Here is a 13,178-nt window from a genome sequence, read left to right as displayed (position 1 = left end):
GGGCAGATGTCGTCTTTCTCTGTAAAAAAAAACAAAAAACAGTAATGAGATGGTTCAGTTTATTGCAATTTCGGTGTTGCCTCTGTAATCTGAAGTTCAGGTAAGTGTAAATTCAGTCATATACACACACTAGTTTGGTAAATTTTCAATAAGTGCATTCTTGTGCCTCTTAAAGTAGATTCTACTAGAAGAATGGGTGGCCACCATGGCTTTCTGTAAAAATTTGTGCAGCTGTTGCTAAGCCATCTCTTATTGCTTTTCTGAAAAGCTATAAAAATCTGATGTGGTCTTCAGGTAAAGATCTTTTTGGTGGGGGCACTATTGTGAAAGGGGTACAATTGCTTAAGGGTAAACCTTGAGAAGAATTTAAGACTGTTTCTTGGCAGTTAGTTGGAGTGGACCCACTCTCATTATATATGTAAGTTGTGTACTTGCCATTAAGAATGGAGTTGTAAGAATGAGACTGTTGTCTTCAACAAACCAGCCCACTTTTCCCACCTGGGGTAAGATAGTCTCCATGTATTATAAGTGTATTTCTTATTCTAAATCTTAATAAATGAGTTTAAGAAAGAGAACTCCATGAGGTGTATTGTAGAGTGGGGACGATAGTCGACAGCCTCTAAAGATTTGATGTACTGCATGAACTTTGCCTTTCTTCTTATTTTATCTCCCCCACACACACACACCATCTGTTAATGGAGGAGGGAAGAATTCCTCCAGATTTTTCAATAGGGTGAGTAAGCAACTGTCTCCACGGGCCAATTTAAATAGGACCAATTTCACAGTGTAGTATTTACAGCACGTTTTCCATAAACGGTTGTTCTTTTATTTGTATACTAGTAGTCACTGTTAATTGATTTCAAACTGAATGGAAATATTTATTAAAAAAAAAAAAAAAGAGGGGGGAGACCTAATTGTTGCTTATGTGCCAAAATGATATTTAACGTAAACATTCATTGGTGTGAATGTTTTTGTTTTATGTTGTAGAATGAAGCCACGAAAAATTAAAGAAGATGATGCTCCGAGAACAATTGCTTGCCCTCACAAGGTAAGTATTAACAGTCAGTAGTTCTGTGTAATATCAAGATGCTACAGATTTATGCAAAAATGAATTATCTATAATAGTGGATGTAAGAACACATTGGCCTTTACTTATGACATAAAATTCTTACTAGGTTGGTGTATTTGCTTCTGTGAACCTAAATATTTTTATTTTCGGTTTGCCAGCAATATTGCAGTATGGTAGTGTTTAGCTTTGTTGTACAGGTGTACATTTTAAGAAAGGAATGTTGGTATATGACTTGGGGATGTCTTATGCTTATGGATGGTGCTGTCTCAGATGTTAGCATTGTGCCTCATTGTTTGATTTCTCAATAATTATATTTGCTTGCCTATTCATACAGTCATTCATAAGTAAGTACTGTGCCAACTACCCTTGTGGGCCATTTTAAGCCTAGCCAGTTTCTCTCAAAGTCGAGCATCAAACCCTGTATCTTATTCCTGTGGGGTAAACACATTAACCATTATGCCAACCCCCAAATCACTGTTGCAATAGCTTAAGCCATGTGGTATGTGTCCTGACAGGATTGGATCACCAGGCAACTTCTAAAGGTTTAGGGTACCTTCTGCATGCCCTAACTGCTGAATGCAAGAAAAACTGTATGAAGTCGACTGTTAGGGCATGAAAATCTCAGAACTTTCTTGGCACTGAGAAGCACTCAGTGCTGCAGTTTCAAGAGATTGGTCGGCTAGCACTTCTACAAAGTTGGATAGTGAAGCACCCCATTGGGAACTGCCTTCCATTTTCACTAATTTTTGTGACGCAGTTTAAATGTTCTGTCAGAATTGTTGCTGGGGTTAAGGAAGGCTTTTTTAGTAGTTGTCAGTGCTTTTTTAGTCAGGAGAGAACACTGCTATATTTAGGCTCCACTACCTGCTTGCCAGACGTTTTTTTTTTTTTTTTTTCCGTGGAGAAGAGGGACCAGAGTCCCAGCACTTTGAACACTCTCCCTAATCAACAAGAAGAATAGTTGAACAGGAGTCTACAGTCTACTTCAGATTAGCCTTTGCCTTGGCCACTGATGAATGATTCTGCTTTGGCCATATCTGGCTCCTTGGACTGCTCATCAGCTTTTCTGTCACTGTGGTGCTGCTCCTTGGGTAGTTGTTAAGGAGTGAAAGGCATTCACATTTTCTGCAGCTGTTCTCTTCCAGTAAGAGAGAACCACTCTTGGCAATAAAGGAGTTCCAGGCATTATTTTTCAAGACTGCTCTGAGGAGCTTGATTCCTGCAGAAAGGACAGTTCTTCAAGGCACTATTTTTCATTAGGGTCTCCCAGGAAAAGGTGACCTAAAATTAGGCATTTTTCTTCATCTGTGTCCATGTTGCCTACAGCATATAAGGAGGATTGGCTGTGTTTCACTAAAGGTCTATACCTTTCAGTTATTGCATTGAGTCTTCTCTCTATTTAAAAAAGGAAAATGTTTTTCTCTCTCATTCTCAGTTTGATGGAAAAGAATTGGATTTAGTGTGATGTTCGTCATTCCCACTACTGCAGTAGCCTTTAAGTTTTATGGGTTGTTTCCTGCCTGGGAAACCAATAGCCAGCTTGAAAAAGCTGCGACTCCCCCCGATATCTTCACTTTGACTGTTAATTGGTTAATCTCAGTAAAGGAGATCAACACTCAGTGAAGATATCCTCAGCACTTTCTTGCCATCCCAAAGAAGCATTTCTCTCGCTTCACAAGAGCAACAGTAGGCCAAGGGCTTTGTTTCTGACAGACAAGTCCTTATTGGGGAGCTCCTCCTCTCAGAAATTATTGCCCTTTGGGGGCAAAAAAAGTCGGGGGTATTTATCTGTTGTTTGACTAAAAGCAGTATTTCCCCTTTAAGAAATCCGGTATTGTTTCACAATGAGGGAAGTTTCTTATTAGGGGCTGTTTTTAGTTAGAGGTGTCTTAATGTGTTTTGGACTAATGTTGTGAGAAATTATGTACTGCTTGTGTAAACTTTGAATTTTTTTAGAGGGCTGACAAAACATTTACAAAGGGATGGGCTGCAGTACATGTTACTGTAATGCTTTATACTCTTTGTCACAACTAGCCTCACATGTTGCTTTTCTGTCTGTGTGTTTTGAGTGTTTGAAGGTAGTGACAGGTTTTGTGTGTTCTACCTGTGCTTTTTATGATAAAGGGACTGGAAAAAGTGTTGAGTGCAAGTGTGCTTTATGTGAATTCCCATTGACAACTTACCTTGGCATAATGGTTCAGGTGTGTACCTCAGCGACACAAGGCACAGGGTTTGGGTCTCTTTCAACAAGGCCCTGGTGGTCGTTAGTCTAGTATATACCTATGAACCAACTCAGTCCTGCAATGCTTTTGCACTTCTTCCTTGGCTATAGCATGGGTACTTGCACTGCTCTGGCTGGTTCTTCTTCTGCTGTACCTAGAAAGAAAGAGAGAAGAATCACTTGCAAGGAGTCCATGCCATTGTCATGAACTCTGTCTACACCTCAGACAGCAGTGGGTGAACTGTAGTGGCCATTTGTTCCTCAGACCTTTCACTTTCCTCTCCAGCTTCCTGTGCAGTAGTCTTTTCAGTCATCTTGAGCTAGGGGTTAGCTACATCCTCTAAATGTGGGAGACAGTATGGGAAATCCTTCCCAGGGTAACTGAGGCAAGAGACCATTTAGAATGGTTAGATGTCTCTCTTTCAGGTCTGTTTTCTTCTAGTGGAAAGCCTGTTAAAATATTAAACATTGTTATTTTGAAGAAATTATTGTTAAAAAGAAAAGATGTGCTCCTTTGCTTAGCAAATCAGGCATTGCAGGCAATGAATAGTGGTACACAGAAGCAATTACACGTGCGTTTATCGTGTAATGTAATTCCTGAGGAAACGGTCCGAGTCTGTTTTTGACCACGATGGAGCTTCTCCCATAGATTTCCAAGCCAGAACAGATGGATGATGTATGCTGCAGGCAACCTGACGTCGACCAGTATACACTGTAATGTACCACGCATCCTACAGTAGTGAAAGACTTTTGTATATTGGCTGATGTCTGGTCGCCTGCAGCTGAGATCTCCTTCCTGTTAAGAATACTGCAACAGAGAAGAGAATGGCATCTATCATTATGGTAAGCTTTTACACAGCTATACTTTCTCCCTGAATTGAGAATATACTGTGACATGTTACAAATAGATATACCTCATTCATGTCCCATTCCACCTATACGGTAAACTCTGTTAACCGGCACCCATGTGGATTGGTAGATGCCAGATAACTGTAGTTTTTGGTTACTTGAGTTACTATTAGAGATGGGCCTGACTAATGCTGCACCCTATACTATTTGTTTGGTTTGACTTGTTCTCGGGTTGGGGAGAGAGGGAATTTATATGTTTCTGTGTGTGTGTGTGTGTGTGTGTGTGTGTGTGTGTGTGTGTGTGTGTGTGTGTGTGTGTGTGTGTGTGTGTGTGTGTGTGTGTGTGTGTGTGTGTTGGGGGGTGGGGGCGGGGGCGGGGCAGAAAGTGCAGCACATGAAAGTTGTACTGTATTTTTATTATATTTATTGCTTGTTGCTTGAGTTCCGCTTAACAGAGTTTACTGTACTTGCCAGCCATTGAGGATTATGTGTTGAATGCTGCCTATAATCATACTGATACCCAGCCATCACTCCCTAAAAAAGTAGATAAACTCTGTTAAGGTACCTCAATCTAATACATTTATTTTCTGTTACCTTAGACCTGGTCCAGTAGTGATTTCTTCTGCATCTCATGCTGGCAACAAGTTGGTCCTTGAATGTAAATCCTTCATCTGGTGACAAAGGAAAGATATTGGACTGTATAGGTAAGAGAGTTTTCTTCCACTCACTTTCGCCCTTAGAATTCTGAATTGCATGGCATATATGTGGAAGTTTATGCTTTGTCATATGGACAGTCTGAAGGAATTGTTACCACTCTTCCTTCAGAAGAAAGCCTTCTATTTTGAACCAAACTGTTTTTATTCTGTCCCAGGTATCTAAACATGCTTTGAAGAGCATGTATGATTGTGCAGATAATGTGCCTTGGGCAGCTGCTACATTGATGAGAAGATATGCTTGGAAACCACCTAAAGCTTGCTGATGGGATAAAATCTGGTGTTTTGGATTCTGCTTTAGATAAGTATGTATTGTTTGGCTGTTCTGCTACCCAAGTTATCAAAAGTATGATGAAAAGAGATTGATTTAGGGATTTTATCTACCCAAATGCAAATTTTTTGTAGTCAGACTCCTTTCACAAAAATGAAAACATTTAATTAATTTAATTAATTAATTAAAAAATAAAAAGCCTTTTTCTGGCATTGTGCTGAAAAGAGACTGCCGTAAAAAAAATGAAGGGGGGGTTGGGACTTGTCAGAAAAAGGAACAAAATTAGTAGGACAGAATGGCTGCTAGAATTCTTTCACCCCTTCCCTATCCTTCTGCCAGTGTCTCTCAAATTCTGTCCCACAAGCTGGTCCTCAATACTTCCTTTTGACAAAAGACTGAGTCCTGGGTGCTAAAAGTCGTGCAGGAAGGTTAGAAATGTACTGGATAAAAACCTCCCCCACCAATTATACCAGACAGAATTTTTTTTTCGGATTCTTCAGCTTTTGCACACCTAAGGAGTCTTAAAACAAGTGTTTATATACCAACGGTGCAAAGGCTTCTTCTATTCCAGAATGTGTTTGGTACCAAAGAAAGAGATTTTTTTCGAAACCATTACTAGTTACTTATTTTTAAATCTCTTGAGTGGAAATGCCAGTATTCAAAATATTGACTTTACAGAACCTGTTATCCCGGCATTCCTCCCATTTAGACTTAGAAGCTTGAAGCTTCAGGATTCTGGGTCACATCATCAGTTCTTTGCAATACTCTATTATCCCCATCTCTGAGGGTGTTCACAAAATGTGTAGCCCAGTCATAGGTCTTTGCAGACTGAATGGCATTCACATGTTTGACCTTAATTAGATGAGTTATCTTTGTAGAGTCTTCATCTAGATGTTGAGTCATTAACCTTTGTTATATCTCTTCTGACCAATCTGGGTTTCCAGATAAATGTTGCAAAATCCTTGACTTAGTCTCACAGGATTGTGTTTCTCCGCTTCCTTCTAGATACCTTTCTTCAAAAGGCTTTTCTGACACAAAGTAAGGTGGATTTTTATCTGGAATCTTTCATGAGCTTCTCCAGTTGTCCCTGATGTCTACAAGAAAATTTCTCATGATCCTAGGATTCATGGCTTCTGTGTTTCTCATGATTCCCCTAGGCATGTTACTCATGAGAAAGATGCAGTGGATGCTAAAAACAAAACAAAAAAAACCTGGATCCAACATTTACGTCTTCTGAAGCATCACATTTTAGTTTAGAGAAATGGAATTGCATTGGTGAAGATAAGTTCATCTGAATCCAGATTCCCCTTTCTCACCCCGGTTCCCAAACCAGTCTTCACTGCAGGCACCCCAAGTTTTACTTGTGGAGTAGTTTCCATGGGGGTAAAAGTGCAAGGCATGTGGAGTTATTTGAACAGACCAGAGAACATCAATAAAAGGAGATGCTGGCTGTGATCTGTTCCTTAAAATCTCTTCAAGACCTGTGGGCACCATAACCTTTACAAGTGATTATACACAATGCCATTGTTTTGTGGTATATAAACATGCAGAGAGGTACATGGTTGTAGCCCTATGCAGGCTGGCTATGATTGCTTACCTTAACCCTCCAAGTATCTTGTGTTCTGTCAGAGCAAAACATGTCAGACAAGCTAAGTTTGACCCAGGACATTACCTCATGAATCGAAATTGAACAAGGGGTTTGTTCAGGAAACTGGTACATTTGTAGGGAGCAGATCACTAAACAAATTCTGCAGTAGAGCTCCCTGCAAGCAAGCTTAGAAAACGGAGGCATTTTTTTCATCCCTTTCGATGGGAATGTATCTTTATCCTTTTCTACCCTTTCCAGTGATATCATTTAAATTCTGACCTTCCAGAAAATCAATCTGGTGACTCCCTTTTGGCCTAGACAGCATTGATGTTCTCCTTTGTTATGGAATTAGGCAACGGCAGTTACCATTAATCTTTCTCACAGACTGGATTTACTCACACATAACAAGGAGATATTGATGGCATTTTCATTTGTTCCTTGACCTGTGAGTTCAGATCAGAGTCCGCCTTTTTCAATAGCCCTACGATCAGATTCTGGAGTTTCTCCCCTTACCCATAATGCATCATTCCCTCAGAATTACCCCCGATCCCATTTGCCACTCAACAAGTTAGACCAGGATTGCAACTGTCTTGAGCTGCTCTTGGGTTAGTGAGTGTTTGTGCATTTCCAGCTTCCTTTTCTTAATTTTCCTCATTTCTCCTTGTCCTAACCACCTTTACCCTTTTACAGATAAAGTACTTTATTCATAGTTTAAATTTTTTCTACTTTCCTATTTGTTGGACTTGCCTACTCTCACATTCTCTCTGTCTCAATTTCTCTCCTTTTTATAGAGCTTAAAATGTCTTGATAAATCAGTTAGTTTTAAGAAATGCATTTTCTGTGGACACGAGATTCTTCAATCTGTTGCCCACAAGGTTGTGCATTTACTGCGTAAGCCCTAAATATTTGGAGTCTCTTTGCTCCATCTGCGCAGACTTCAATCAGCATGCCATAAGTGACAGGAGGAATTAGTTAATACTTAAATATCTCCTGCCTTCTTCTACTTCTGTTGGCATGTCCTCCTCAGAGGCTCAAACTCCCAAGAAACAAAAGGAGTCCTGAAAACGCAGTAAGTGTTCTCTGGATAAGGCTTCTTCATTACATATGGCTGAACTACCATAAAAGGGGTTCAGAAGACCTTGGATCTGAAGCCTTCGAATCCTACACTGCCTGCGACTGTTTTTCCTATTAACATTCGGACCTCCCAGAGCCATTCCCTCTGATTCTGGGATCTGCTGGGTCCAGCAGTCACCAAAAAGGTCTTCCAGGCCTTCCTCCACCTCCTTGTCTGTAAAGTCTTCCCGCAGTCTTTCAGATGCTGAGGTTGATAAAATAAGGACATTTCTCAGCACGCCAATCCAGATGGGGGTATTGCCAGCTCCCTTCCCCTCTGGATCAGTGAGCTGTCCTGCCTTTATTCCAGTTGTTCCTTCTCTGATCTGACCACTTGCTTCGGAGCCCTCAGATCCGAAGGCCCCGAGAGTCGAGACGTCTGATCCAACAGTGCTTATCACTTCGACTCAGATTGTCTCTCTAACCTGTTCAGCTCCATCCATGTTGGAGAGAACGTCTCTTACAGCTGAAGCCTCTGTGGGTCAGGGGGTTGACTTTGACTAAATTTTCAGAGCTGTCACTTCTCCTTGGAGTGTTGGCATTTGACAGCTCGGTGCCAGCTCCCCTCCTCAGAGCAGGATATCTGTGGGGCCTTGGAGGTTGTTTGCCCTGGGAGTTTCGGCTCCGGAGAGGCAGCCTTCGACTTCAGCTCTTTCTACCTTTGAGGTGGTGGAGAGGGTTCTCTCTCTATCTAGAAGAGCCCCGACTCTCACGTCCTAGAATCAGTGTCCCACCCCTGCTGTGGATCCTGTGCATGAGTCCTCTCTTCTATCTCCTGCAGGATAGCCAGTCCAGAAGAGCTTCTAACCAGTTCCAGTTTCAGAACCCCCCCCTCTCTTCCGATACCTCCCCAGATCATCCCACAGAGGAGGGCCCTCGTAAGAGACAGTGCAAAAGGAGGCATCTGGAATTCCCCCAGGAATCGGTCACTGAGGACACCAACTTCGAAGAGGGGGGAATGGTACCAAAGATCTCCACCTGAGGAGGTCTCTTTTAAAGACATTCTTGAAATCCTTTGCAAGAAAGGTGGATGGTCTGCCCAAAACCCTTCCTAGGAGGAATCGGTGTTTTTGGAGGCTTTTGGGGCTGGTCCATCTACATCTTGGAAGCCGCGCCCCCCACCACCACCACCACCAGAGGATGATCATATTAACTTATCTCTTGCAGGGCATGGAAGGATGCTGTGGAACCAATCCTTAAAAGACCCAACAAGATCCTCGGAGCTCCCACTGACAACTTTATACAAAAGGTATCACTGTAAATGCCATAGTTGTTGCAGCAGCCACCAAGAAGGAGCTAGCAGAGGAAAGCCCCACTGTCCATCCCCCTAACAGGGAGTCTAGGGCTATGGACAGTTTTGGGAAGCGGGTTTATCCATCTGAGACCTTTGCATTGCAATCACTGAACTGTCTGTCACATTTCATCAGACTGCAGAAGGATTTAATTAAGGAAAACTGTAGCTCTGCCCCAGGGTCCATGTCAGCAGAGCAACAGAAAACCTTTCTCCAGACTGGCAACCCTACAATCCATCTCTAAAGCATCCACGTGGCTACTCTCGCATGCTGCAGAGCGTACTTCAAGGGCTGCTGGTTCAGGTATTGCTATAAGGCATCCTGTCTGGATGCAGCTGTGTGACCTTGCAGAACCTTTCAAGGGGTCCTTCATCAATGCTCCCTTTGGATAGTCATAATTTGGCCCCACTGTTAGAGACGCTCTCCCGTAGACGGAAAGACATTGTTTGCCATAGGAATCTGTTTTTCTACCCCGCAAAAGCATTTCTCCAGGAACCAGCATGGTGGTTAAAAAAAAAAAAAAAAAAAAGGTGGTTCAGAAAGTCTCATGGTCCTTTTCAGGAATCACAGGGAGATTTTTTTTTCCCCCCAGAGGCAGAAGGGGAAACAACTATAATGGTAGATGCTGCCCACGTGGTAGAGGGGGTCTGCAAAATCAAGGATCTTTGGATTCCTTCTCGCATCCTTTCAGCGCTCCTGAGAGGTTGCTCAACTGTCCCTCTCTGGAGGCAGTCGGCGGGGAGTGCTTATCCTTGCACCCTGATGCCTGGTTAGCCATCACAAATGTTTGTTGGGTCCAAAGGATCACATCCAGAGGATATTCTGTTCTATTTTTCCAAAACCAAGGAAGAATCTCCCCGGTGTTCCACCCATTCAGAGGGGAGGAAGCAACATTACAAATTACAAAGCTGCTAACAAAGTCATCCAGGTGGTCCCACCAGACCAAATTGGATCCGGATTCTACTCCGGGTTCTTTTTAGTGCCAAAGAAGACAGGAGAACCGAGGCCAATCTTGGGCCTAACCTTCCTAAACAAATCAGTAGACAATTCAAAGTTGTCAGTCTCTTCTCATGTTGCAGTATTCCAACTGTTGGGTTTTCCTCTCTTGCTACCAGAACATCCAGACAGTATACAAAAGCTTCTAGTCACCGCTAGGTACGTAGGATGTCTGACATTGGCCCAGGGAACGTAGGCCATAAAAGTGATGTCTGCACGTACCTTTCCTCTCTCCTTCTCTGCCGCCAGTCAAACGTCAGTGATGATCTTTGTGTTTCACTGTTGCAGTCATTACATTTGGGTAATCTGCTAGCAGGTTGTCCTCAGTCGGCCTGATTAACAAAGTCTTGGGTCCTGTGTCAGTTGCTGTCCCTTCTTCCATGATGTCCGGTCGTCAGGGGTATAAAACATGTAGCCGACACCATTCCATCAGTCTTTCTTGCCGCACGGTGCCCGATGCAGAAGCAGTTCGCAAGTGCCGGTCGGCAGACTCCTGAAATTTTCGTTTTCAAGTTTCAGAACCGAAGTCTTCAACTAAAATCTAAGTACCCCATTGGGGAAACTTTTTCTTGCTCCTTACCGATGTCAGTAAAAGTTAATAATTGCATTACTTGTGGGAAGCAACTACCTCATAAGGATTTTTATTTGTATTGTATTCCTTGCCTAGGCCCTGACCACAACGTACCTTGCTGTCGGTTTTGTGCTACATTTAATCAACGCACGATTAAGCGTCTGCATATTTTTGCTTCTAAATATTTTGGCTCAAGATTTACTTATCCAGAAATGTCGTCGGTTAGCAATCAGACTACCGGAATACCTAAAAAATGCAAAGAAAAAGACAGAGACAGACCGTCGAGGACCAAAACTGATGCTTCTCCTAAGCCAGTTGCCAGTTCGCCGGTACTCAGTGAGGCGCTTTCGTAGCCCCTGATACCCGCTACTTCTGATTCGCAGGCCTCTACTGAGACCCATTCAGAGTCCGGTATGCCGTGAGATGCTTCAATTATGGAACCCGCGGATGTCTCTACCTTAGATGGGTCTGGAGCTGCTGTGCAGGCACCGGCTTCTGAGGGTGTTTTCAGGCCTACATATTTGTATATTAGACAGACATCATCTTCAAAACTAAGGCCAAAATCTAAATCTATGTCTAAAAAAAACGACGCCTGGGCCACATGTGCAGGCCTCTATGCCTAAAAAACAAATTATCAAAATGGCAGAAGATTTAATGTACTCTGATCAGGGGTAGCCAACCCCCTCCTTCTAAGAGGCCTAGGCAAGACATTGATTATGAATCTTCTGAACAGGATTCTGTTTTTTCTGACTCTTCCAGTGAACAGGATTTGTCTATTCCTACTTATGAGGACTCTGATGCAGAAGATTCCATTCCTTCTGCTTCTCCCCCTGAGGATTTTTCTTTTGGGGAAACTTTACATACCTTAAGGGAACATTTCCACTGGGAAAGTCAGGATTTCTCTGAATCTAAAAAGAGACTTGGGGATTTTCTTCTTCCTCAGCATAGGCCTTTGGCTATACCTCCTGTTCTACACATTGTTGATGATGTTTTTTCAGAATTTAGTATGACTCCTGATTCCCTGCCTCCGGCTCCTTGTAAGCCAGACACATACTACAGGGTTCCTGACTCCCACAAATTCCTTTTCAAAAGTATCCCAGGGATACAGATTTCATTTCCACACGTTGCCAATCCCAAACAGATGGCCAGACCTGCCCCCAAATCAGTGGGCAGAGGCCCCAAGCTCTGTCCCTCATGAACATGGGGGGCTATTCAACTAGTACCAGAAGAGGGAAAGGGACAAGGTTTTTATTCAAGACTTTTCCTGGTACCCAGAAAAGACAAATCATGGCGTCCAGTTCTGGACTTGTCCACTCTAAACACATTTCTGGACATTCCAAAATTCAAGATGCTGACTCCTCAACAGTTACTACCTATGCTAGGCAAAGATGCCTGGTTGGTAACTCTAGACTTAAGAGGTTTACCTGCATATCCCAATCGGGGTATCTTGCAGAAGATACCTCTGCTTCAAAGCAGGTTACTTGCATTACCAGTTCTCTGCACTGCCCTTTGGCTTATCGACTGCGCCCTGGGTTTTCACAAAGTGCCTGGCTCCAGTAATTGCATTTTGCAGACAAAGAAACATTCAAATATATCCATACCTGGACGATTGACTAATTCAGGCAGAAAACAAGGACATTCTTCTAAAGCATCTGGAATTTGCAAAAAGGCTTTTAAGTTGTCTAGGGTACACCATAAACGAAAAGAAATCACAACTGGTACCCTCTCAAAAAATTACATTCCTGGGTGCAAGCTTGAATACAACTGCCCAGATGACTTACCTTACGCCAGAAAAGCAAATTCAATGGGTGACTTACTTCAAACAGGTGGCCACAAAAACCCTACTGTCTGCAAGACAAATTCTGCAAGCCTTGGGGTTCATGGCCTCCTGCATTCTTTTAATTCCATATGCAAGACTGCATATGAGGAAACTTCAGTGGTACTTAAGTTTATGGAATCAACATTGTCACATCCTGAAAACAATAATTCCTATCATACCTTGCCTGCAACTGTAGTTCCTATGGTGGGCAGAGGCCTGCCACCAAAACAGGGGACTGTCATTCACTCCACCCCCTGCTGCCCAAACCCTAACTACAGACTCATCAGACTATGCTTGGGAGGCTCATCTGGCAGGAAAATGCATTCAGGATAAATGGAGCCCAAATCAAATGCACCTTCATATCAATCAGAAAGGAATGCTAGCTGTACAGAATGCACTGACAGCCTTCAAGGACAACCTTCATCCAATACAATTAATGATAAAGACAGACAACACAGTTATGTGGTACACATTCCTACCCCCTTTGCAGACTAGCCATGACATAGTGGAACACGGCCTTGACCTACCAAATACAACTACACACTCAGTTCCTGCCAGGAAAGCTAAATACTCTGGCAGACAAACTTAGCAGAAATCTTACGGACCCACACGAATGGAAACTGGAACCACAAATTTTCAACATGTTGACACACAAATGGGGGCGTCTAGACGTAGA

At 42.7% G+C, this 13,178-nt stretch overlaps 1 protein-coding gene across 1 annotated transcript in view; it reads left to right on the top strand.

The window, feature by feature from the left end:
• The window catches only part of LOC122804611 (transcriptional repressor protein YY1-like), a 1,255,908-nt gene that overhangs the window by 1,072,570 nt on the left and 170,160 nt on the right, over positions 1-13,178 (top strand). The window contains exon 3 of the mRNA XM_044074577.1: positions 988-1,048. Coding sequence (XP_043930512.1) covers positions 988-1,048 — 61 coding nt within the window. The remainder of the gene's footprint in view (positions 1-987; positions 1,049-13,178) is intronic.

The sequence above is a fragment of the Protopterus annectens genome, chromosome 6.part0 (genome assembly GCF_019279795.1).
Source record: "Protopterus annectens isolate FY-2018-M chromosome 6.part0, PAN1.0, whole genome shotgun sequence".
Lineage (NCBI taxonomy): Eukaryota > Metazoa > Chordata > Ceratodontiformes > Protopteridae > Protopterus > Protopterus annectens.
The sequence above is the reverse complement of the archived record's forward strand: the minus strand, read 5'-3'. Positions and strand labels throughout refer to the sequence as shown.